This window comes from Chiloscyllium plagiosum, unplaced genomic scaffold (genome assembly GCF_037043375.1).
Source record: "Chiloscyllium plagiosum isolate Xiang-an unplaced genomic scaffold, Cpla_swu_hap1 HiC_scaffold_36, whole genome shotgun sequence".
Lineage (NCBI taxonomy): Eukaryota > Metazoa > Chordata > Chondrichthyes > Orectolobiformes > Hemiscylliidae > Chiloscyllium > Chiloscyllium plagiosum.
The window spans coordinates 8,628,975-8,655,265 of record NW_028270174.1 but is presented as its reverse complement, the minus strand read 5'-3'; the positions used below and the strand labels follow the sequence as shown (position 1 = coordinate 8,655,265).

The 26,291-nt window shown below is 38.3% G+C and overlaps 1 protein-coding gene across 2 annotated transcripts in view; it reads left to right on the top strand.

The window, feature by feature from the left end:
- LOC122539496 (SWI/SNF-related matrix-associated actin-dependent regulator of chromatin subfamily A containing DEAD/H box 1-like) overlaps positions 1 to 26,291 on the top strand; it is a 123,248-nt gene that overhangs the window by 32,983 nt on the left and 63,974 nt on the right. Inside the window, exons 4-8 of one of the 2 annotated variants that reach the window (XM_043674403.2) lie at positions 3,210 to 3,276; positions 6,646 to 6,746; positions 11,112 to 11,201; positions 15,867 to 15,945; positions 18,034 to 18,452. In XM_043674403.2, the coding sequence (XP_043530338.2) occupies positions 3,210 to 3,276; positions 6,646 to 6,746; positions 11,112 to 11,201; positions 15,867 to 15,945; positions 18,034 to 18,452 (756 nt within the window). The remainder of the gene's footprint in view (positions 1 to 3,209; positions 3,277 to 6,645; positions 6,747 to 11,111; positions 11,202 to 15,866; positions 15,946 to 18,033; positions 18,453 to 26,291) is intronic. The other variant, XM_043674404.2, reaches the window with a different exon arrangement.

Below are 26,291 nucleotides of genomic sequence, written 5' to 3'. Positions count from 1 at the left end.
CTTGATGTTGAGTCAACCTCTTATCCTGTTCTCGGATCAAACTAATTTACATACCCTTCATTTTACTATCATGCATATACCTATCAAAGAGTTATTTAAATGTCCCTAATGTATCTGACTCTACTACCACTGCTGGCAGTGCTTTCCACGTACCCACCACATTCTATAAAGAACCTACCACTGACATCTTCCTTAAACCTTCCTCCAGTCACCTTAAAATTATGTCCCCTCGTGATAGCCATATCCGTCCTGGGGGAAAAATCTCTGGCTACCCATACCCTTCATCATCATGTACACCTCTGTCGAGTCACCTCTCATGTTTCTTTGCTCCATTGAGAAAATCCTTAGCTCCCTCAACCTTTCTTCATAAGACTTGCCCTCCAGTCCAGGCTGCATTCTGGTAAATCTCCTTTGCGCCCTCTCTAAAGCTTCCACATCCTTCCTATAATGAGGTAACCAGAACTGAACACAATATTCCAAGTGTGGTCTAACCAGGGCTGCATAACCTTGCAGCTCTTAAACTCATTCCCCCTGCTAATGAAAGCCAACACATCTTCTGCTGCCTTAACAACTCTATCAACTTGGGTGGCAACTTTGAGGGATCTATGAAAGTGGACCCCAAGATCCTTCTGTTACGACACACTGCCTTTAACCCTGTAATTTGCATTCAAATTTGACCTTCCAAAATGAATCACTTCACACTTCTCCAGGTTGACATCGATCTGCCACTTCTCAGTCCAGCTATTCATCTTGTCAATGTCCCGTTGCAACTTACAACAGCTCTCTACACTATCCACAATTCCACCAACCTTCATGTCATCTGCAAAGTCACTAACCCATCCTTCCACCTTCCTCATCCAAGTCATTTATAAAAATTCATAAAGCGCAGAGGTCCCAGAACAGATCTCTGCAGAACACCACTGGTCACCGAGCTGCAGGCTGAATACCATCCTTTGTCTTCTATGGGTCAGCCAAATCTATATCCAGACAGCCAAATTTCCCTTTATCCCATGTCTCTTTACTTTCTGAATGAGCCTATCATGGAGAACCATATAAAATGCCTTGCTGAAATCCATATACACCACATCCATTTCTGTACCTAAATCAATGAGTTCTGTTACATCCTCAAAGAATTCATTGTGGCTTGTGAGGCATGACCTGCCCATCATAAAGCCATGCTGACTATCTCTTATTAAACTATGCTTTTCCAAATAATTATAAATCCTGTTTGTCAGAATCCTCTCCAATAATGTACCCAGCAGTAAGACTGGCTGTCTGTAATGCCCAAGGTTATTGCTATTCCCTTTCTTGAACAAGGGAATAAAATTTGCCACCCTCCAATCATCTGGTATTACTCCAGTGGATAGTGAGGACGCAAAGATCATTGCCGAAGGCGCAGTAATCTCTTCCCTCACTTTCCATAGTAACCTTGGCTATATCCCATCTGGCCCAGGGGACTTATCTATCCTCATGTTTTTCAAACTTTCCACCACATTATCCTTAACATCAACCTGTTTGAGCATATCAGTCTGTTCAAGCTGTCCTCATAAACAACCAGGTCCCCCTTAGTCGTGAATACTGAAGGAAAGTATTCATGAAGGACCTTCCCTCCCTCCTCCGACTCCAGACACAAGTTTTGTCCACTGTCCCTGATCGGCCCTACCCTTACTCTGGCCATCATCTTTTTCCTCACAAGTGTAGAATGCCTTGGGGTTTCCCTTAATCCTACCCACTTTTTAATGCCCCCTCTAGCTTTCCTAAGCCCATTCTTCAGCTCCTTCCTGGCTACCTTGTAACCTTCTAGAGCCTTGTCTGATCCTTTCTTAGTTAATCTGAAGTAAGTTTCCTTCTTCCTGTTGACTCGATGTTCCACATCTCTCGTCATCCAATGTTCCTTCACCCTACTATCCCTCCCTTTCCTGAATGGGATGAATCTATCCAGCACTTGCAGCAGGTGTGCTGCAAACAACCTCCACATTTCTGTCGTGAATTTTCCTGAGAATATCTGCTCCCAATTTATGCTTCACAGTTCCTGCCTAATAGCATTGTAATCCTCCACCCCCCCCCATTAAATACTTCCCCATCCCATCTGTTCCTCTCTATGTCCATGACGATAGTAAAGGTTAAGGAGTTGTGATCGCTATCACTGAAATACTCTTCCGCCAAGAGATCTGATTCGTTGCCAAGCACCTGACGTGGTTCATTGCCAAGCACCAAATCCAATGTGGCCTCTCCTCTAGTCAGCCTATCTACATATTGAGTTAGGAATGTTTCCTGGACACACCTGACAAAATCTGCTCCATCCAAACTATTTGCCCTAAGGAGGCTGCAATCAATGTCAGGGAAGTTGAAGTCGTCCATGTCAACAACCTTTGTTTGTTCTGCACCTTTGCAAAATAAGCCTCTCAATCTGCTCCTCCATGTCTCTGTTGCCATTGGGGGGTCTATAGAAAAGTGACTGCTACTTTCCTGTTTCTGACTTACACCCATGCTGACTCAATAGACCAACCTGTCTTAATGACCTCCCTTTCTGCAGCTGTGATACAATCTCTGATTAGTAATGTGATTCCTCCACTTCTTTTGCCTCCCTCCCTATTCCTTTTGAAACAACAAAACCCCAGGAACATCTGACAACCATTCCTACATCTTTGATATCCAAGTCTCTGTAAAGGATAGGCCTTATATTCTTTAGTTGTTTGGGCATTTAAGAAGGAACTGGGGAAAAGGCTTGGGCATAATACCGAATAAATTGCTTCTTACGAGAGCAATACAGGTACAGTTGACGGAATGAATCACCTTTGCTGCAACAACTGAGATTCTGGATATCATTCCACCTTTCTGGATGGCATTTAATATCACAAATGTTGACAGTTCATGCGGGAACATTTTCTGCCAATAATAGCAAATTGCTTACCTGTCAAGAATATCACAACCAAATTCAATCCTGTGCTTGTCCAACCTTTAATCATACTCTTAAGATTTCTCCAGAACAGAAACCAAAGATGATATTTTGCCTTGTTGCTTCCCATCAGAGATTTTCACACTTTGTACAACACGCAAGTGAATAAAAGACTTTAGCTTCTCACTGAAAAAACCTGTTGGAGTATAGGAATGTGGGGATCTATTTGAAGTGGGATTCACTGATGTTTGCTTTGAGAATTTTTCCTTCATCCACTTTTGTCTGATATGCCTTCTCTCGCACCTTCTAGATAATTGAATCGACAAGTACACTGGATGGAGCAGTAGCTGCAGGATTAATCTTGTTTGGAGAAGGAGGCAAGACTACTACCTTCATTCTTGATTTTCATTTAATGGCATGTCTAAATAGGAGTACATTTTCAAGTGCCCAACTATGTAAGAATTGTGGGAAGTAGAAATTTGGCTGTGACATTTTGCATAAAATATGAATTTGTGCATTAAGAATAAGTGAATTATATCAAAATATCCCACTTGAAAAGTTAGTGGCTACATGTGAAAGTATATCCTTGCATTCTAAAATCATACGAAGCATTGGTTACGTATATAATGTACACTTTTTTTTAAAAAGTATACATTATTCAGCTGTACATATAAATGTGAGAACTGTTTTTTATCAGTTGCTGGATGACTCCTCTTTGTGCGACAATGAAGGAATTGTCAAGATCATGTCAAACAAAGAACTTTTTCTTTAAAGGCAGTAACTGCTGATTGGCATTTGAGAACTTTTGTTGAGAACAAACTAAATGACAAAATAACAGTAGTTGAAGCTTGATTTTCTTTAATCCTTTCATGGAATTGGAACACTGTTGTTAACACGAATAAACCATTCTCCATAATGAGTCAACAAGATCACATGTGGTATGGTGCTCAAGACTAAGGTCTTGGTGAGGTAAAATGTTCTTGCATTTAATGGCATTATCGTCACTGAATCCTGCTGCTGTCAACATTATTGACGAGAAACAGAGCTTACTAATGCTGTCGACAAGAGCAGGTCAGAGGCAGTCGGTAACTTGTCTCGTGACTCTCCAAAGCCTGTCCAACATCGATAAGTCAGGACAGTGATGGAATACTCCTCAATTGTCTTGATGAGTGCAGCTCCAACAACAGTGAGGTTGACACCATCCAGGACAAAGCAACCATTTGATTTGCACCATACCTGCAAACATTCACTTCGTCCAATGATGATCAACATTGGTTTCATGTACTAGCTTTGAATTCCATTAACTGTCATGTTAGGAATTGAATCATTGTCGCCATTTAGCCTGTATTTCTGGATTACTGGTCTGATACCATGACCAAATGCTTTCATATTCCCTATGGTGCAGTTAAATAGAGACTAGCTTTAAATGTACCATCTTCTGTTCATTTCTATTGCATCCTATTATTGGGCAAAGTAAATCAGGTGTGGAGTGCATCTTTAGATTGGAAGATACCAGCAACATAAAACCAGAAAATCAAGAAAGTTGGCATTTGTTTGGACGGAATGAGTCTGAATAGATGAGCTAGATACATTCTTAAAAGGAAGGGAGGATGGCTGAATCACATTCTCAGGGTAACCATAGTGGGCAATAAATGTCAAATTTGCTATTGTCTATATCCTAATAATTATTTTAAAGCATGGCAAAATATATTGTGTATTGAAAACAACTGTTTCAGCATCTTTATTGTAAAACCAGGTACAGGATAAACTGTCATTCTGTAAAGGGACTGGTTTGTAAAGTCAATTAAACTGCAATTAGTATTGCAGGTTGAGGGGTGATGAAGAGCAGGCAAGAAAGTGGAGTTGAGGCTGAGATGAAAGCCATGACCATATCAAATGGTGGAGCAGACTCTAGTCAGAATTACCTACTCCTAGTTTTTATGTTCTTGTGTTCTTATTGTTTCAGACAACAAGTATGACCCCTTTTTAATGCAGTTACTAAATATCCCATCAATTCATTGAAAATCAAGATTTTCAGAATATTCATTAGTCAGGTTTTTACTGATACTGGCTAAGCAAGGAGGTTAAAAATGAGGGAAAAACTAAGGTACACCATATTGCCAATGTCAGTTGCATACTGGAGAATTGGGGAATGTTTAAAGACCAACAATGAGTAACCAAAGCATAATAAGCCATTAGATTAATTGTGAAAGAAGGCTAATTCAAAATATAAAGCATGAGTAGCAAACATTTTTAGAAGGATATAAAAATGAAGAGCAGCTAAAGTGAATTTGGTTGGTCCCTTGGAGAATCAGACTGGGGTGTTGGTGGTGAGGAATACAAATGGCAATGACGTTAAATCAGTACTCTGCCTCAGTTTTCATGGTGGAGGACATTGAAACCATTCAGTATTGACCAGTAATGTCAAGGTTGTAAAGTCAGAAGTCACACGACACCAAGTTATAATCCAACGGGTTTATGTGAAATGATAAGCTTTCAAAGTGCTGCTCCTTTGTCAGGTGAAATCAGCACTTCATCTGGTGAAGGAACAGTGCTCTAAAAGATTGTGATAATGTCAACAAACACGTTGATTTGGATCCCATTTACCACCCCCTCAGAAGAAGAACAGGAAATGACATCACCACAGGAAATGACTTTGCTGTCTGAAAATTACATCACCATCCCAAGGAAACCTAAACACACAAATAGAAAGCGGGCCATACCATCAGTGCTTCATCTGGAGGTTCACTGCTCATGTTACCTAGTATGATAACGAAACGTCTGAAAATGAACCTTCCAGCTCAGCGAGCAAACCTACATCCAGGGTAGTAATTTGCTTGGAGAATTGGCTCATCTACAAAAGCAGGTTTCGAATAAATGTCAAGTTGTAACTAACGGTGACATAGGGTTAAGTCCTCAGGACTTCAACTGTTGACTTGGCTGTCGGGATAGAATGCTCTATCACCAAGCTTACAAATGGAATGGGTAGGTTAGGTGACTAAGCCAAAATGTGGCAGATAGTGTTTAATGTGAATAGATGAGTTTATCCATTTTGGTCAGAAAAGTGAAAAGGTAAGTCTAATTCTGTAAGGGACCAACTAATATTGACTTTAGTTACTCTCATTTTACGTACATGCTTACAAAAACATTTGCTATTTATAGTTTGTATTTTGCATCATCTAAATGGAAACTTCAAAATGCTTTGATGTAGAAGTTTTGTTTGTCCTTGTGCACAAGACAAACAAAATTACTATGTACGTGCAGTAATAATGAGGGCAAATTAAGTTTTTTGGCACTTTTCCTAAAGAAATGGAGTATAAAAGTGAGGAGTGTTAGCCTATTGCTAACATCAGTTGGGCCTGAGGTTTGAGATGGATATTGAGGAAGAGTAAGTAAATTGGAAGGAATAAAAATGCTGAATTCTATTTTTAATCTTCAGCTTAACCTTGTACAGCATTTGCTCATAAGTAAAATGACAAGCTAACATTTTAAAATTATCCTGACACAACTGCATAATGTAGCATCTGCATATCATATGTTTAACTATAGACTAAAATACGATTACTCTGGTGCTGTATTTATTCTTCATTCAGAAATGAGCATCAACATAGAAATGTTTATGAAGGTATGGGAGATCGATTTCAGGTTTGTGCTGATTGGGTGACTGTACATATATATGTTGATCTATGGTTAAAAAATAAAGAGCAATAGGTCTTTGCTTTTAAAGCTTACATTTGTATTTCCAGCTACTCCTCGGAAAAGGAAACTTGAAATGTCCCAAAGCAGCAGCTCTGAAGAAAGTGATGATCTCCCTATTTCCTCTACCAAAAAGAAGAAACCTAATCGTGTAGGTTTTCAATTTGAATCACCTGAAGGCTTTTCTGAAAGAATTCTTATCAATCGCATTATATAAAATTTACAGAACCCTATAAAATGAGTACAGGCAAACCCATTGCATCCATGTTTTAAGACAGTTGAACTCTTTTCACTTACAAAAATCGGTGTTTCAGAAATGACAACTTTTGGAAATTTTGCTGCGTAAAAATTAACTTAAATGTTCAAGGGAGGCTTAACTGAGAAGCAGAGATTCCTTTTACCTAAGTTTTGTAGGCAGATCTAATTGAATCTCCTCCTGCTGAAACTGAGGTTGCAATGTCTCAAGATTGGTAGATGGTCATGCATGTCTAGATTAATAGATCAAGCGTTGTATTAGTGAAATCTCTAGTGGGATTCCAAGGCCTGCTTTCACCATTTGGTTTGTCTGGGCACTGAGTTACTCCAAAGTATTACCATAATTAATTTGGCTTGTCAAATAAACAGTATAAACACACAGTGCTGGAAAAAACTGATCTGTCAAAATCTGTGGACACAGAAACAGTATTCTGAAAATATTCAAGTTTTTTTTGGCGTGTGGAACAGTCAGTAGTTATGTATTCCTGAATTAAAAGTTGAGCTTACAGCTTCAGCAGTTAGCACTGCTGCAGCCACAGTGTTTTAGTGCATGTTGCATTCACATGTGCTACCCAAGCAAACTATCCTATTTTGGGTGATGTTTGGACTGTTTTTGTTGTACTTGGTCTAACCAGGCTCTATCACTGTGCTGACTGAGCCTTTGTAGAAAGGAGTTTAATAGTGAATCATCAGAATATTTAACATCTGCTGTGCTCATTTAGCCATTGTGTTGCTGTGGCAAGTCCATTTAAAACTTTGGGCTGCACGACTACTGCCATACCACTTGATTCATCAGAATGTCAATGATAAAGGACATAGCTTGGAGCCACTGCAGTCTATAACCTCCATTTCGTTCAAGCTCCTTGGTGATGTTCCACTAAGCTCTGTGGCTGCACAAAAATCCTCATGTAGGGCATCCACAAGTCACCCCACAATACTTATAATGCAAAAGGTTGTGCAAAAATTTAAAGGGGCCATGTAGGTAAATAAATGGTCTGCAGAATCTAAAATAAAATTGATGTTGAACCTTGGTGTCTGATGCATTCCCTGACTTGGTGATGAAGGAAGTGCAGATTGATATGCAGGTCCATATCCATGCCCCTCCTGATTTTATAAACTTCTACAAGGTCATCCCTCAGCCTCTGACCCTCCAGGGGAAATAGCACGTAAACTAAATTCTAATGTTAGTGCAGCTCCAAGTGGTAGTTGACGTGGAGCACTGAATCTTGAAGTATGTCGTGTAGGTGATAAGTATTGGTTGTTCCATTGTTTGACCTGGCAGCTTTGTGAAATGATACATCTTCGTGAAAGGAATGCGCAGAAGGAGTAAAAAGTAAAATGCACTAATCTAAAAGAGGTGTAGGAGCAGAGACCTGAGTTATATACGCAATTCATCTAAAGTAGCCGAGCAAGTCAAGTAAGCAGTTAGAGCATACAGGATCTGGGTCGTTTAATTGATGGAATACGATACCTCAAAAAGCAGAAAGTGAGATGAATATTCGGAAAACTGTAATCCGGTTGCAGCTTGAGTATTGTATTCAATTCTGGGAACTACATTTAAGGAAGAACTTTAAATCTTCGAAGGGAGCACAGTAAAGATGTGTGAGAATGGTTTCACGGTTGCGAATCTTCAGTTTCATGGGCACATTTAAGAGCTGGTGCTCCTCTTACAAGAGATATTTGAACATGGATTTGATTTGAGGTGCTTAAAATTTGAGAGATCGAAGCAGAGTAGCTGGAGAGAAATTCCCATTGACTGAAATGTTGAGAATCAGAGGAGACAAATTTGAGGTGTTCGGTGAAAAAATCGACAATAACTGGCATAAAATGCTTTTGTGCAGTTAGTGGTTCGATCTGGAATTTGCTGCCTGAATGGTTATAGCAGGATGGCATATGCAGTCATGACTTTCAAAAGGGAATTGGATGAGCCCCTCAAGTGAAAAAAAGGACTATAGGGAAAGGGCAGAGGATGAAACCAATAGAGTTTATCTTTCGGATAATTGACAGACATGATAAGCCGAATGTTCAGTGCTGTAACCATTCGATGATTCTGCAACATTGAAGTTGCTTAAAGTGCAACATCTTCTTGCACATTAAGCCAGTGTTCTTTGTGTGTAAGATGTAGGACCATTACAAGTCCAGTATATTTCAGATTCCTTTGGAAATAAACCTTCATTGCAGACTCAGTTAGTGGTTGGGCTATGGCATTTTTTGGAAGCCCATCTACAATCTTGGAAGGTTTAAAAAGAATAGACCAACAGCACCTCAAAACTTTTCCATCATTAAACTCTACTTTTCCATCATTTCCTTAGTGTTCAAATCTTTACCCAAATCAGCCCTGAATGTACTTGATGACCAAGTATTAATAGCCATCTGGGTAGAAACTTCTAAGAATTCAGTGCTCTGAGTGAAGGAATTTCTGCTCCTCCTAGTCAAAATGAGCAGTAATTTCTGCTGAGACGACTACTTACTTTCTGGCTTGGGTTTGGTGACGTGAGGAAGAGTAGGGAGTCAGAATGCTATTTACATGGAAAGAGCTGCAGCATAGGGATCTGGGGTCCTTGTGTATGAACCACAAAAAGCGAGCATCCAATTTCAGAAGATAGTAGGGAAGGTAAATGGAATGCTGGCTTTTATTTTGAAGAGAATGAAGTACAAAAATAGGGAAGTCTTGCTAAAACTAGTTAGACTACACTTAGAATACTGTGAACAAGTTTGGTCCCCTTCTCTAAGGAAAGATAAACTGACATTGAAGACAGTCCAGTGATGAATCCTGAGTTTGGAAGGGTTATCTAATGAAGAGAGGTTGAGTAGGTTGGACCTTTTACTCATTGCAGTTTATAAGAACCTGTTGAAACATGCAAGATTCTTATGGTGCTGGATGGAATAGATGTGGAGAGCTTTATTCCTCTTCTGGGAGAATCTCAAACAAAAGGGCATAATATCAGAATGAAGAGCCATCTATTTAGGACCAAGATGCGTATTTTCTTCTCATGGAGGGTAGTGAATAATAAGCACTCTTTACTATAGAGAGGTGTAGAGGCTGCATTGTGGTATAAGGAAAAAGACAGAAAGGTCACGTTGAGGATTATCAGAGTCATGATCTCATTGAATGCAGGAGTGGACTTGATTGGCCAAATGACCACCACCTGTTCTTAAGCCTCATGAGCTCTCTTCCCTTCTGTGTTCATTTCATTTAGTTTTGGGATATTTATGTTGAGATTGTGTCCGATCCCAGCAGATGTTATTGATTAGAATTGTCAAATCCCAAAATGAAATCTGATTTGATAGGTTTTTATTATTGAATGTTGCTGTCTTTCATTGGAACACACACAGAAGAATGCAGATTTGGTTTTAACAACAAACCAGCAGTTTATCACACCAGAATTAGAACTAAAATAAATTAACCAAGCTATTTAAATATAGCGCAGATTGAAAGATTTCATAACACATGACAAACCCAAATTGCTTTTATTCACTTTACAGTTACTCAGAAATCATGGAATTTTTTCCTTTGTATATTAAACTTGAAACTTTGACTTAAGTACTTTTTCTCCGTTCTGGTCATGTGAACTATCAAGCCTTTTCTTTCAATGTTTGCACAACTGGGAGATTAGACTTTCTCTGTCTAAACTAAAAAGCAAGCTAAAATAAAATCTTGATTACTCTAAACCAAGTAACAAGCTAATGTCTTTCAATGTTCGTCTCTCCTTAATGAGTCCCATAAAATAAATAAACTTCCATTCACACTCCAAGGATCCTCGCAGTCATTTGCTGTCCAATACATCACTGGTTTAACATCACTGTTCTGGAATGATTGACCTAATTAATTATTAAACCCCTGGACAAAAACAGACCAACATCCATATGCCAATAAATGATGATATCTTTCATCGCAATTGAAATAATACTTTGAAGAAGTTTTTACATGTCATATAAATAGATTTTGTTTTCTGTATTAAATTCTAAATACTGTAATTTCAGATTTGGTGCAAGGTTTCAGATTTTGCTGTCTATTGTATGCCAATACTAATTCAGATGGGCAAACAGGTTATAAAAGGGCCAGGTATTGTGGTTTATTCATTGGATGACGAAATTCATTTTGCATGTATTTCCTTGAATCTTAAAGGCTTTATGAAGGCATAGTTCTTCAGGTAAAGTTTTCAACTGCCTTCAAATAATCATTCAATTCACTGATTTTTTTTTTATTTTGTTACCTGTTGCAATTAAATATTTTGTAATCTGTTGCCATTTTATTTAGCTTGCATCACAAGATTTAGGAGAAGATTTTGAAAAAAAAGAATCTATTCTGAGAAAGCTTCACAATAAATTTCCAGATTTAGACAAAGAGGTAAGGTACTTTTCTTGAAATTGGTCATTTAAAACATCTTTCTTTAAAAACAACAAAAAACCTACATGTTGAAGTTGTAAATCAAGGAAATTAGATGTAACTATTTTCGAACCTCCAGGCTGATGGAGTATATATGTTATGTTGGATAGCTGTGCTATTTTATATCAATTGGTACAATCTTACAAAAAACTGCTTGAAGATTGGTACTAATTCATGAAGTCTACACTGGATTTATGCAAATTACAAATATTGAATTGTATTAGAATGCAAAATATTTCCATAAATTGAATATACATGGCATGTGAGCTGCAGAATCTCAAAACTTGCACAATTAAGTAGTTTCCAAACTAATCTATTTCACTGAATGCTGAATACTCTGACCTTTTGAAAGAGTCTGTACTATATGATGTGGCTGATGCAATTAGAGGTTCCCACCGACACCTGATTCTGTTGCACACTGTGGTTCTTTTGAAGTCGGGCAATACTTAGGAAGTCTATCACTATGGAGAGGTTGCCATTTTGGAGTTGTTAATTTTGCACAAACTTTGGGGGAAAAGTACTTGAAGCAGATTAAGTTGAAGAATAAGGTTTGCTGATCATAGAAGTCCATGTGAAGTCCATGCAATGATTTTCGAGCATAATGCAGAGTTATACTTTCTTTTTCACTTTGAATAATAAAAATATATATAGATCAAATTTTGTAAGTAATGCATTTACATCTCTGTGAGCGTCACCTTGCAGTTTTTAGCACCTGAATGCTCTAACTTGATGGGTGAAATGAAATTTTCTTTAGTACTGTGGATCCTGATAAATTTTGTAGTACATAAGATCATAAAGTAGAAACAGGAGTAGATGGATCTGTCCCAAGCCAGGACTGCCATTCAATAGACTAATCTGACATTCTTCCTGTCCACTTTTCTGCATTTTCCTTGTAATGCTTGATTTCTCCTACTGATCAAAGAATTTAGTTAGCTCAGCCTTAAATATACACAAGGATTCTGACCCCACACTTTTTGTGGCAAGGAGTGCAAAAGACACTCAACTCCATGAGAGAAGAAATTACCACTCATCTCAGTTTTTAATTGGCATCTTTTATTCTCCGATTCTCCCATGAGAGGAAACATTCTTTCGACATTTATCCTGTCAAGTTCCTTAAGAATCCTAAATGTCTCAATGTCACTCTTGTAAACTCCAATGAATAGAGTTCCAACCTGTTTAACCTTTGTTTGGAAAGGCAATCCCTCCACACCAGGAATCATTCTACTGAACCTTCTCTGAAGTGCCTTCAATGAAATAATATCTTTCCATATATAAGGGAACCAAAGCATATCCAAGTTCACAGATGACACTAAAATGAGTCGTAGACCAAAGTGTGCAGAGGGAAATAGATAGGTTAATTGTGTGAGCAAGAGTCTGGTAGATGGAGTACAATGTTGGCAGATGTGAGGTCATCCATTTTGGGAGAAATAACCACAAAATTTACTCTATTTAAATGATGAAAAATTGTACCTTGCTGCTGTGCAGAGGGACCTGGGTATCCTTGTGCATGAATCATAAGAAATTGGTGTGCAAGAGCAGCAAGTAATTAAGAAGACAAATTGACTATTTTTGTTCATTGCGAAAGGGATGGTGTTTAAAAATGGGGAGGTTATGCTGCAACTGGTAAAGGGTGCTGATGAGGCCCCACTTGGAGTACAGTGTGCAGTTTGGGCTCCTTACTTGAGAGAGGATGTTCTGGCACTGGTGGGAGTGCAAAAGAGGTTCAGTATTGTTTCTGGAGTTGAGGGGGTTGGTTTATGAGAAGAGGTGATTGGATTGGGACTGTACACATTAACATTTAGAAAACTGAGGGGGAAATCTTATCAAAGTATGTAAAATTATGAAGGAATTGCCTAAGATAGAAGCAAGGAGGTTGTTTCTACTAGAACTAGGAGGCGTAGCCTCAAAATAAGGGGGAAGCAGATTTAGGATGGAATTGAGAAGGAACTTGCTTGTCCAAAAGATTGTGAATCTGTGGAATTCCCTTCCCAGTGAAGCAGTTGGGGCTACCTCATGGAATGTTTTTAAGGTAAAGATGGGTTTTTGAACAGTGAAGGAATTAAGGGTTAAAAATGAAGCTGAGTCCATGATAATATCAGCCTTGATATTATTGAATGGCTTGATGGACTAGTTGGCCTACTCCTGCTTCTAATTCTCGTGTTCTAAACTGCTGCTTGTATTCCAAACATGGTCTCACCAATGCCTTATACAGTTGAAGTAAGACTTCTCTATTCTTGTACTTCAATCCCCTTGAAATAAGGACCAGCATTCCATTAGTCTTCCTGATTACCTGCTGCACCTATGTGCTAGCTATGTTAATCTGCTATGATTGAATCTGAGACACAAAATGGCACTTCCATTGATAATTGGTGATTTATTAAAGTGATTTCAAATTGTGATATAAAAACCTTTTTCATTCACACTTTAAGTACACAAGATGAATTTCAAAATGTACCTATTTTCTACATGAGTTTTAATTGTGCTGTGGAGAATTTGACAACACCAATTTTTTAAAAAATGTTCTTACTCAGCAAGTCCATTCAGGAACAGATCTAATCAAATTATGTTGACACCAGCGAAATAAAGAACAGCATGCATAATGTAAGATGTGGTCTCCGTATTTTAGTGAGTGAAATTTGCTTTTGGTTCAGGTTATAGGTTAAATTACTGTACTCCTGACTGGTGAACTATTGGAACCTAGCTGGACCGTGTGCTCACTTGATAGCTTTTTCTATACCCTAGGAAATCTCTCACCTTGTTTCATCTGAGACTTGCATTTTAATACAGTACCAGGCTGTGTATACTTGAGTTAGTGACATCAATAGATTTATGCCAGCAAGGAGATGGCGGTTTTTCTAATGTTTGTCCTTTCTGTAGGTTGATTTCTGAAGCACCCTTTCGTTGCTTACCCGTGTAGGTGATCCTAACTCAGTGACCTCTTGTCTATTTTGTATTTCGGGTACTTCAAACTGAAGTCCATTCCAGATAAACGTCTTCATTGAGAAGTGCCATTTTGGCATCATCAGTGAAAGCTGCCAGGAATCCATGATATGTGGTCTGAAATTTCCAATTCTATTCAGTGTATAATTTGATTTATAGCTGCAGGAAAGCTGGGTTATCATCAGTTCTATCATTAGTTTCCCTTAACCTTTTGAGAGCTGGGATATGTTCATTGCCTTTTTGTTTGGAGAAAGAGAGAGAAAACATTTTTATGTTTCAAGATAATTGACTATTGTTCTAATTTTAAAAATGGGCATTTAGCCTGTGCATGACCAATTATCTGCATAACTTGTATATAAGAGCAGTGGAATAAAAAGTTTGAAGTATGTATGGACAGTGAAGAGGGTTATGTAAGATTGCAAAGATATTTTGCCCAGTTGGGTCAATGAGCTGAAGAGTGGAAAATGGATTTTAGCTTGGATAAATGTGAGGTAGTGCATTTTTGTAACACAAACAAAAAACATGTCTTATATAATTAAAAATAGGGTTTTGGGTAATGTAGAACAGAGACACCTAGTAGTTTGCATCACATAGTGGTTAAGAAAGCATTTAACCTGCTTGCTTTCATTGCTCAGACACTGAATATAGGAGTTGGGGCATTATTTTGAGATTGAGGAGAAAGTGAGGTCTGCAGATGCTGGAGATCAGAGCTGAAAATGTGTTGCTGGAAAAGCGCAGCAGGTCAGGCAGCATCCAGGGAACAGGAGAATCGACGTTTCGGGCATAAGCCCTTCTTCAGGAATTATTTTGAGATTATCTAGGATGTTAATGAGATCTCTTCTGGAATACAGTGTCCAGTTCTGGGTCTCCCTGTTGTAGGAAGGGTATTATTAAACTGGAGAGAGTTTAGAAGTGATTTAACAGGGTGTTGCCAGAAATGGAGGGTTTGGATTACAAGGAAAGGCTGGATAGACTGGGACTCCATTCATTGGAGCGGAGGAGATTGAGAGGTGACCTTATAAAGGTTTATAAAATGAGGGTATATATAAGGTGAATGGCAGGTGTCTTCTCTGCAGGGTGAGGGATTTCAAGACTGGGGGCATATTTTTAGGGTAAGAGGAGAAACATTCAAAAAGGGCATGAGGGGAATTTCTTTTTAAACACTGCCTTATGTGTGGAATGAACTTCCAGAGGAAGTGGTGGATGCTTGCACAGTTAGTGTTTAAAAGACATTTTAGATAAGTACATGAATAAGAAATGTTTGGAAGGATATGGGCTAAGTGCAGGTAAGTGGGACTAGTTTAGTTTGGGATTATGGTCGGTAGGGACTAGTGGGACTGAAGGGTGTGTTTTGTTGTAAATGACTCTATTAATAGTTAATGTTATTGTTCTGACAATAGCACTTTGCATCTTAAGGCAGTTTCTTTAACTGCCTTTTACTGTCTTTTTTTTGTTCTGTTCATGGAATTGCTGTAGTATGTTAATAGATGGGATTATTGTACTTTGTGTGACTGACTGATTATATTCCTTCAAATATGTGGTGAGGTTAAAGGTTCCCTGTAGGATTTGATCATTGCAATCTACACAGCTATAAAAGCATAATAATTGACATAGTAGAATAAAAGTGGCTCATTTTGTAGATTCAGTTTTGTATGTGATTGTGACTCATATTCTGTACTTTATTAGGAGCTCCGAGAAGTCCTGGAAGAACATGACTGGTCCTTTTGGGAGGCCTTGGAAGCTTTGCAGGCATTTACCAATCAAGGTACGAATTCTATGATTTGTCCTTTGCAGAATAGCTTAATTAAAATATAAGCCAATTAAGGCTCCTCCTCCCCCGCCCCCCCCCCCCCCCCACACACACACACACACACACACACACACACACACCCCCGCCCCCAAATGAAGGTGTCAAGAGGAAACTTTGTTCTATAACATTTTTACAATTTGAAATTTTTCTTTTGTGTTTTGCTTATCATTAAAATAAAGTCTTTTAGAACTGAGTTTCCATTTTTATTCCAAACTCGTGTTTGTTTGCTCAAGGAAATGAGTATAAAGAGAATTGATGTCATTCTCATAACATGTGCTATGGGTACCAACATGTTCCATGTTAGTTGATGATTCATTTTTGAAAATATATAATAATGTAAGATTTATAGTGACATACATGTTTGTGCTGTCCTTTGTGAATTATAATTGGGCGTTTCGTGGTCCAGCATGTGAATACCACAGTAGCACCGGTTGAGTGTAGGGCATTAGAGATAAATCAGTAGGACATTAGGAATAAATACCATTCTGTGTTGGCTTTGATTTACAAGCATTTTATATTATTATGAATATTTTTAAGAACCCTTTTTGCAAAGCAGAAGTGGCCCACAGGTTAGTGGAAGAAAGCCAATAATGTCTATCACACTGAGTGGCTAAATATAATTCCTTTGATTAGAATTCTTCAGTACATTTATCAGCACCCTGTACAATTATAAAGTCTAGCTTTATGGTTATTTGCTTTTATGTTTAGTGGATTTAGGTGTATACTATGCAAAGTGTCAGGAGAATTTGGCAATCTTCTGAGATTTCTGAGCCATTAAGATCCGGATCCACACACCACCTAGAAATCTGTGAGGCAGATGGTGGAGAACTGAGCACTTTATAAACTTGGAATTGTACCATTAGGGAGCCAATATTGTTGCCTATTCATTCCTAATACTTAAACAACTGCCAGTCAGTAGAGTTCTGAACATGCATGTAAGTATGCATGTTACTTGTAAGCACACTTCCTACAAGAAGTTTTAGCAGCAGTAAAATGCTACTCCGTGTATGAACTGTACTTTGCACACTGCAATTACCATTTGGTTTGAAATCAGTTTTTCAGTACAACTACAGCTTTACTAATATGAAATTCTTTAAGACAATTAATTGTGCATCCAGCATATTTATGAAAATCTAATAGCTGTATGTTAAACATTTTTTAAAGATGTGATTAATCTCCCTGCAAACTAACGTTTTGAGCTTCAACTTGATCAGAAAATTTGGTGATTATTCATTCATAAGATGAGGAATATATGTTGAATGTGTGAGTTTAAAAATACTTGGAAGTAGCAGCCAAGTTAAATCGACAAACATCTGACAACTGGCAGACTAGAAAATTCCCATGGCTTGTCAAGATTGTTCCACATATTGCCTTTTACACACCAATTGCCAGCCATGAACATTGTTTTTTTTCTTTTCCAGTTAAAATATATTTGTTCATAATTGATTATGAGTTCACAAATATGTTCTGCAACCTAATGCAGCTTATAAATAAAATAACTAATAAGTTTAGCAATCTTTGACATTTTATGCTATTTGAGAGGTTAGGGTGGATTTAGTAGCTGCACTCTGAAAGATCCATGAGTGACAGCTTCATAAATAACAAAATTTCCCATGCATCTAGATTTGTATTGGAACATGGGGATTTATGTTCTTTCATGCATTCTTATCCATATCTCTTTAATAAAGCAGCAGATTGTTCACACTGTTCAGTATCTTAGGTGAAAATAATTAAGTTTTAAACTTGGATGGTAGCTGTCACAGGAAAAATATTGATTGAAATGTATTAGTATCTATACACACATTGTTTTCATATGAGTTTCTACTTTTGAACCATTTATTATTTCAATATCAAGATTAAAATACCTCTTGTCTTTTGGCTTTTGCTGCCTAACTGTCTTAACATAATTGTGTTAGTTTAAGATAGTATTGAGTATAAAATAGTTTCTGTTAAAACCAGTCTATCAACTTTATTGAAATTAGATTTTAAACTTTGTTCCTTTTTTGAATTGTTCCAAACTAAAAAAAAGCATTTCTTCTGTAGATTTAGAAGATGAAGTGCCTTGTATACCAGAGCCTAAATGCATAAATGGAAAAGGTGCCACTTCACATTTTAAAGTGCAACCAAAAGAGATACCAGCAATGCAATTGAAATTATCTGGAGCAGCTAAAGATCAGGATGGTAAAAGCAAAAACCATGACAAAGGACTAAAAGATGGTAGAAGCGTTCAAAAGGAGTGTAGCGATTCTGAAGATGTGGAATCCATTCTTTCTGGTGGTGAGAGCTCACTTGATGAGGACTACAGTAGTGCAGATGAAGAGATGGAAGATGAATACAGGACTAAAATAGTCAGCTTCTTGCAGGATGGTACAGTGGATGAACTTTCTCTTATACCTCAATGCTCTTTGCGAAAGGCTGAGAAGATTATAGAACTCCGGCCCTTTAACAATTGGGAATCACTGGTGAGATTGCACTTTTAAAAAATATCTATTTGTATATAACCCCAAAAGCATTACACAGCCATTTAAATGGGTGGAAACCTTTAAATGGGTGGCCTTGAAATTGTGATTAGTTTCAAGCACTCATCCTGAACAAATCGCATTTGGAATTAAGGTCATATGACCTGACTTTGAATAAGATATGGGATGATTTTACTTAAAAATCCAAGCTGATTGGCTGACAATGCTGTCATTCATTGTGTAGCATGAAAATCTGAACTCTGTGATTGAGCTAGGCAAATAAGTGGTATTTAGATTTGAGGTGGTTGCCAGCCAGTTCTTTCCTGTTTCAGCTATTTAAAAGAACCATTCAGAAGAAAAATATGGAACATATTATTTTAATTCAAGTGTTTGAAGAGGAATGGAAAGCTCTCAAGTACGTAATATGGTTTGTGATGCTATCAAGGATATTTTTCACATCTCTTAGAATAAAGCTTTTGATTTAGTAAAACTTTTTTTTTAGTTATTTTGTTGATTGCATGAATGCCCATCTTTGTCAGTTGCAGTATTCTCACTTGGTACAGTCAGTTGCACAGAATACATTTTAGAAACCAGTTTTAGAGAAAGCAATGTTTGAAGTCTTGGAGCTTTGAAAGACAGCGTATCAGTGGTGAGTAGCCATTTTATCTTGAATGACTGCTATTTAGCCTATAATGTATAACTGATTTGTTGTGGATTTAATTGAGATTGTAAAAGGAAAATGTGTAGTGTGGTTATAAAGTGCAACTGAAAAATCTAATGCTTTACGATATCCTGATTCTTGAGCATTGTAATTTAATACAACTATACAATTCTCTTGTGTGTAAGAATATCAAGTTACCTACCGAAAAATAATAATTTTGCCTTTTTAATGATTTTGTTAAATTAAGAAATCCAGTAGCTTTTCGCACACTGCAAATAAATATGGCAAAACTTTATTGTTTCTTTAGAAAGGTCTACAGAAATATTGCCTGAAGCACCATGTTGGGCAAAAAACATCTGCTAAGTGTGCAGCTCCTATCCAGACTTGTTTGTGTTTCCTTTTGACAGTTTTTCTCTGATGAATGATGGTTCCAAGTTTTTTTCCAATAGCACACACCTTAAAAAAAAGAATTCCATTTTAATTTGAAAATCTGCTGCCTGAAGCCGAGCCCAGCTATTAGTGTGTTGAAGCATGCCTAATCTGATTTGACAGTATTATTGCTTAGCAGCTGTTGGAATCATCAAAATGTTTTCTTTAGAATTCTATCTTCTGATTATCCTTTTAAGTTGATCTTGGCAAAAGTGCTGCATAGTCTCCAGATTGATAAAGGTTTTGTATTCAGACTTGAACATAAAGAATGTTGCACCTATTAGCAACAGCTTGAAATTCACCAAATAAAGTTTCTAAAATCTTTGGATTTTTCCCATAAACAAAAATGCAATTATCCAATGCTTCTGTTGAAATACCTTTTTAGCTTTATTATTACAAGTAATCTTTTAAAATTTTCCTTCAGAATATTTTGGACCCTCTAGCATATCACATTTTGTTGCCTGTCTCCTTGGAAGAATTTTGCTTAACACTTGTCAGAAACTAAATTGAAGATATACACATCTCCAAGTTTGAACAGTAGGAGATAAATTGATCCCAGATATGTTTATCAATTTGTGCTTAATATTTTAAATTGGGTGAATTATAAGTATCTTTTATGTATCACCAGTGTGATATCATTTATAAATACACATGACTTCAGATATTTTTGTAAACTGGATATCATCATGGTACTGGTATTGAATTTTGTAGGTTGTGATAATTACTTTTCCGTAGAAGCAAACTATAAAAACGTTTTAGACAGTATTGCAACCAATCTATTTAAAAAATGTTTCTATATTTTTGATTGTGAACTGAAATGGGAAAAGGACTATTTTAAAATAAATGATTACTGTCGGTGTTTCTTCAGAGATGCACACATGCAGCTGCTCAAAAATTCTGTGCATGGCAGTTGGTGACAGCACACTAATCGCAGTATTGACTTCTGATTCTGGTATTCACTGTCATACACTGATCTTGGAAAAACTGCACAGCCAGAAAGAAAATTTAAAAGGGAATGCTAATTACTGTAAAACTTAAAGGCAAATTACCTGATGCTTAAATGCTGTTTGTTTAAGCAGTGGGGAAATTAATTACAGATGAATTGGAGCCAGGGTGTGTACAAAGAGATTTGGCTGGCAAGAATAAGCTGATTGGTCTGTGGATTGATGATGAGTTGTCAATGACAAGGGCTTTCTGTCCGCCAATACTTGTGTGACTAGCTTCCAGGTGGCTGAACAGCTTGTGTGACTGGACAGAAGTCATAAAAGGGTGGACCTGTTCTTTGCTCTGCAGTAAAATACTCAATGAGCCATAAGATAAAGCAGGTTTACCTCACATTAAGCTGTGGCTTTTAATCAATAAGTTTATGCCTTTGTGTGAACCAGTCACCCTGTGCCTCTTGTAAGCAAGTAAACATACTTGATGATGGAAGGTTGAGAAGCAGCAACTTCTGACAAGCCAAAAGGATCATTTCAGCAAACCTGGTATACAGAAACCATTAAACTGTTTTTCCCCTCTGCCCTAATTACCCATTTTTTTCATGTCTGTCTGGGTATGTGTGTAGGCAGAGTTCATTTTACATAAGGAGTTAAAAGTTTAACAAGTTGAGTATATGTCTGTGGTTCATAACTTCTTTTTATCTGTAGTTAGGATGTATTTATTCATAATAAATAGTAATCATGAGAACATAATCATGCTTTTTGTCAACCTGAGTCTGAAAGGCAGGTAAATGGGGGCAGGGATTGGCAGATTTTGTGTACTTCAATAAAATCCTTAGTTTTTGTGACAATGCTGGGAATAGTAGGACTTTATTACCAGTGCACTACTCTAGTGAGACGTAACAAAACAAGTAATTAGGTTCAACTTAATACATTTGCATGTGGTTGCAATGGCCTTGTAGGACATTGTGGTACAGTCTTGTAACATCAGAGTTTTGAAATGCACTCTATTTTCTTTTATCTTCAACTTGCGTGAAATTTTGATCCCACATTTATATCCAAAACACTCATTACTCTTTTGAGGTCTTGGTGTAGTGATAGTATTCGCTATGCCTGGACCAGAAACTCTGTTCAAGATTGTACACTGAACTTTATGATCACAGATGTGTCATAACGTAGCCAAATGGGTTGAGCGTCAGTCTGTAAATCCTTGCATGATGATAGCTGGTAAGAGAGGCAGAGGTTGCTGGTCAGCCAGACCAACGGTAGTTGTAGCATTACTGCCTCAAGTTGAAACATTCGCATGCAAGTTCTTCCCCTGAGCAAGCGTCATCCTCATTGCAAGGGGTCACCCCCACACATACCAATGTATGCAGGTTTTTTTCCAGCCTTATGATAACCCTTTCTGAATTCTTCAATTGATTTGCTGCCTTGCTTAATCTTTGTTTTATAGAAACCCTGTGGCACTGAGTGATAGCGACACTTTTTATATGATATTCTTTTGAACTCTGAGCAATGCGATTAGCAATTCAATCTTTGCAATTTGGTGTGCAGACTAGCCTATGTACAGAAATTGAGTTTTGATAATGGATACAATTTGAAATTTGTTTACAATAATATGATACTTAGTACGTTGTCTTAAGTATAGTTTCTTCTGTAATGCATTAATTCTAAGCTTTGTGAGAACACTGTACAACTACGTACTGCACACACCTTTTGGAAGTATGGCTATCTTTAGTCTTATCATTCTTTTTCTCCATTTTATTATTATTCATTCCAGCGGTGGGTACATCATTTGGTGATGATCAAGACAATAAGCCTCCTGGAGGAAACAGTGGCGAGCTGCATTCTTGAATCACGCTATTTCTGGAATGTGTGCGCACCCACAGTGCTGTTAGAGTGGAATTTCAGGATTTTTGACTGAGTGTGAGTGAAGGAAGGGCTGTTATATTTCCAAGTCAGGCTAATACAAACACAGAAAATGCTGCAGAAACTCAGTAGGTCTGGCAGCATCTGTGAAGAACAAAACAGAATTAACATTTTGAGTTTGATTTGACTACTTCAGAAGAGTTCTGAATTCTAAATTTGTGAATTGGATCTGCAAACTTCTACTTTTATTCAAATTTAGATGGTGAATGGCTTGAAGCGGAACTTGCGCGTAGTAGTGTTCCATGTATCTACTGCCTTTGTCCTCCTAGATGGAGGTTTGGGAGCTGTTGTTGAAGTAGTTTTGGTGAGTTGTTGCAGCGCATCCTGTAGATGAGTCAGAGATGGAGGAAATTAATGTTGAAGGTGTGGCTGGGGTGTAAATCAACATTTGCTTATTCCTGACTAGTGTCAAGCTGCTTGAATGTTGAGGCTGCAGCTGTCTGGGCAAGTGTAGAGTACTCCATCACACTTGTGATTTGTTCCTAGGAGATCATGGATAGACACTGAGAAGCTGGGAGGTGAATTAATCGCTACAGAATGCCTTGCCTCTGACTTCCTCCCGCTTGTGGACTCAGTATTTTATATGTTCAGCTCAATTCAATTTCTGGTCAATGATAATCATAGAACATAGAACATTACAGCGCAGTACAGGCCCTTCGGCCCTCGATATTGCGCTGACCTGTCATACGACCCTGAAGCCCATCTAACCTACACTATTCCATGTATGTCCATATGCTTGTCCAATGACGACTTAAATGCACTTAAAGTTGGCAAATCTACTACCACTGCAGGCAAAGCATTCCATACCCATACTACTCTGAGTGAAGAAACTACCTCTGACATCTGTCCTATATCTATCACCCCTCAGTTTAAAGCTATGCCCCCTCGTGCTCGCCATCACCATTCTTGGAAAAAGGCTCTCCCTGTCCACCCTATCTAACCCTCTGGTTATCATAAAAGCCTCTATTAAGTCACCTCTCAACCTTCTTCTCTCTAACGAAAACAACCTCAAGTCCCTCAGCCTTTCCTCGTAAGACCTTCCCTCCATACTAGGCAACATCCTAGTAAATCTCCTCTGCACCCTTTCCAAAGCTTCCACATCCTCCTTATAATGCAGTGACCAGAACTGTACACAGTACTCCAAGTGTGGCCGCACTAGAGTTTTGTACAGCTGCAGCATATCCTCATGGTTCTGGAACTCGATCCCTTGGTTAATAAAAGCTAAAACACTGTATGCCTTCTTAACAACCCTGTCAACCTAAGTGGCAACTTTCAAGGATCTGTGTACCTGGACACCGAGATGTCTCTGCTCATCTACACTACCAAGAATCTTACCATTAGCCCAGTACTTTGCATTCCGGTTACTCCAACCAAAGTGAATCACCTCTCACTTGTCCGCATTAAACTCCATTTGCCACCTCTCAGCCCAGCTCTGCAGCTTATCTATGTCTCTCTGGAACCTACTACATCCTTCGTCACTATCCACAACTCCACTGACCTTAGTGTCGTCTGCAAATTTACTAACCCACACTTCTACGCCTTCATCCAGATCGTTTATAGAAATGACGAACAGCAGTGGACCCAACACTGACCCTTGCGGTACACCACTGGTAACTGGACTCCAGGATGAACATTTCCCAGCAACCACCACCCTCTGTCGTCTTTCAGCAAGCCAACTACTGATGCAAACTGCTATATCTCCCACAATCCCATTCCTCCGCACTTTGTACAATAACCTACCTTATCGAACGCCGTGCTGAAATCCATATAACCACATCAACCGGTTTACTCTCATCTACCTGTCTGGTCACCTTCTCAAAGAACTCAATAAGGTTTGTGAGGCACGACCTACCCTTCATAAAACCGTGTTGACTATCTCTAATCAAATTATTCTTTTCCAGATGATTATAAATCCTATCTCTTATAACCTTTTCCAACACTTTACCAACAACTGAAGTGAGGCTCACTGGTCTATAATTACCAGGATTGTCTTTACTCCTCTTCTTGAACAGGGGAACCACATTTGCTATCCTCCAGTCTTCTGGCACTATTCCTGTAGACTGTTGATCACAAATGTCAATGGGGTGATTATTGAATTCTGTAATATTGGAGATGTTCATTGCTGGATACTTGTGTGACGTGAATGTTACTTGCCACTTGGTAAAAACAATGACTGCAGATGCTGGAAACCAGATTCTGGGTTAGTGGTGCTGGAAGAGCACAGCAGTTCAGGCAGCATCCGAGGAGCTTCGAAATCGACGTTTCGGGCAAAAGCCCTTCATCAGGTTACTTGCCACTTGCCAGCCTAAGATTGGATGTTGTTTCGGTCTTGCTGCATTTGAGCACAGACCGAATCAGTATCTGAGTCAGTGTTGGATTTGGTGCAATAATCCCCACTTTTGACATTCTGACAGAAGAAAGGTCATCAATGAAGTTTAAAAATAGACATAACCCTATGGAACTTGTGTAACAACCTCTGGGCTGAGATAATTGATTTTTAACAACCATCACCATCTTCCTTTGTACTCAGTATAAATCCTAAGTAGGAGACTGCTTGATGCCATACTCGTCAAATGCTGTCTTGAGATAAGAATGATTGCCCTTAACATCCCCTCTGGCATGGCTACTCTGCAGCACCTGTCTTCAGTACTGTTGCCAGAATGTTGTCAGGACCTATAACATTTCCAATATCTAGTGTCTTCAGTATTTCTTTATGTCAGATGGAGTGAATTGAGCTCATTGAAGACTGTCACACAATATACCAGGCTATAGTCCACCAGGTTTATTTGAAATCACAGAAGCAGTGCTCCAAAAGCTTGTGATTTCAATTGAACCTGGTGGACTACAGCCTCGTGTCATGATTTCTGACCTTGTCCAGCACCGGCACCTCTGCATCATGGTTGAAATCCAACCTGAATGATGCTTTGGACTTCTGGAGGAGACAGAGACAATTATGCATTCAGCACTTCTGGCTGAAGATGGTTGCAAATACTTCATTGCTTTTTTACACTAACGTGCTGCTTCTGCTATGCCCAAAAGATACAACAGGTATAAATTAGGCCAATTATTTTAATCATTGAAATGACATGAATTAAAATATATATCTGTTGATTTTGCCAAAAATGATCAGATAAGAATGTTCCAGATTATCTACCCCACAAATGACTGACTTTGCAAGATGACATTTTTCTTTAATTGCCCGAGAATATGCGGCTTTCAACTGGACTAGGATGTGTACATATTGTGATGCACGTGACTCCACAGTTGTTTAGGAAGAGTTAGATGGTCTAATGTTTCATATTCATCCTCGGGGAGACGATGGCCTAGTGGCGTTGTCACTGGACTGTAAATCCAGAGACCCAGATAATATTCTGGGAACCTGGGTTCAAATCAAACCATGGCAGATGGTGGAGTTCGAATGAATTTTTAAAAAAATTAGAATAAGAGTCGCATGATGATCGTGAATCCATTGTTGATGATTGTCATAAAACCCATCTGGTTCACTTAAGTTCTTTTAAGGAAGGGAAATATCATCTTTACCTGGAGTAACCTACATGTGACCCCAGACCCCCAGCAATGTGGATGACTCTTAACTGCCCTTTGGGCAATTAAAGATAAGCAATAAATACTGCCAAGCCAGTGATGCCCTCATTCTCTGAATGAATGAAAAAAGGTTTGAGTGTTTAGTTGAACTCAGCACGTGCAAAATCACTAACTATTTTATTGTTGGCAATCCACAACTGTTAGTTGAATAATCTTAGATTACTATTAGCTCACAATTCAGTTCTTCGAGTTAGAGTAGGAAACATATACTAAGCGAAAGTGAGGACTACAGATGCTGGAGATCAGAGTCGAGAGTGTGGTGCTGGAAAAGCATAGCAGGTC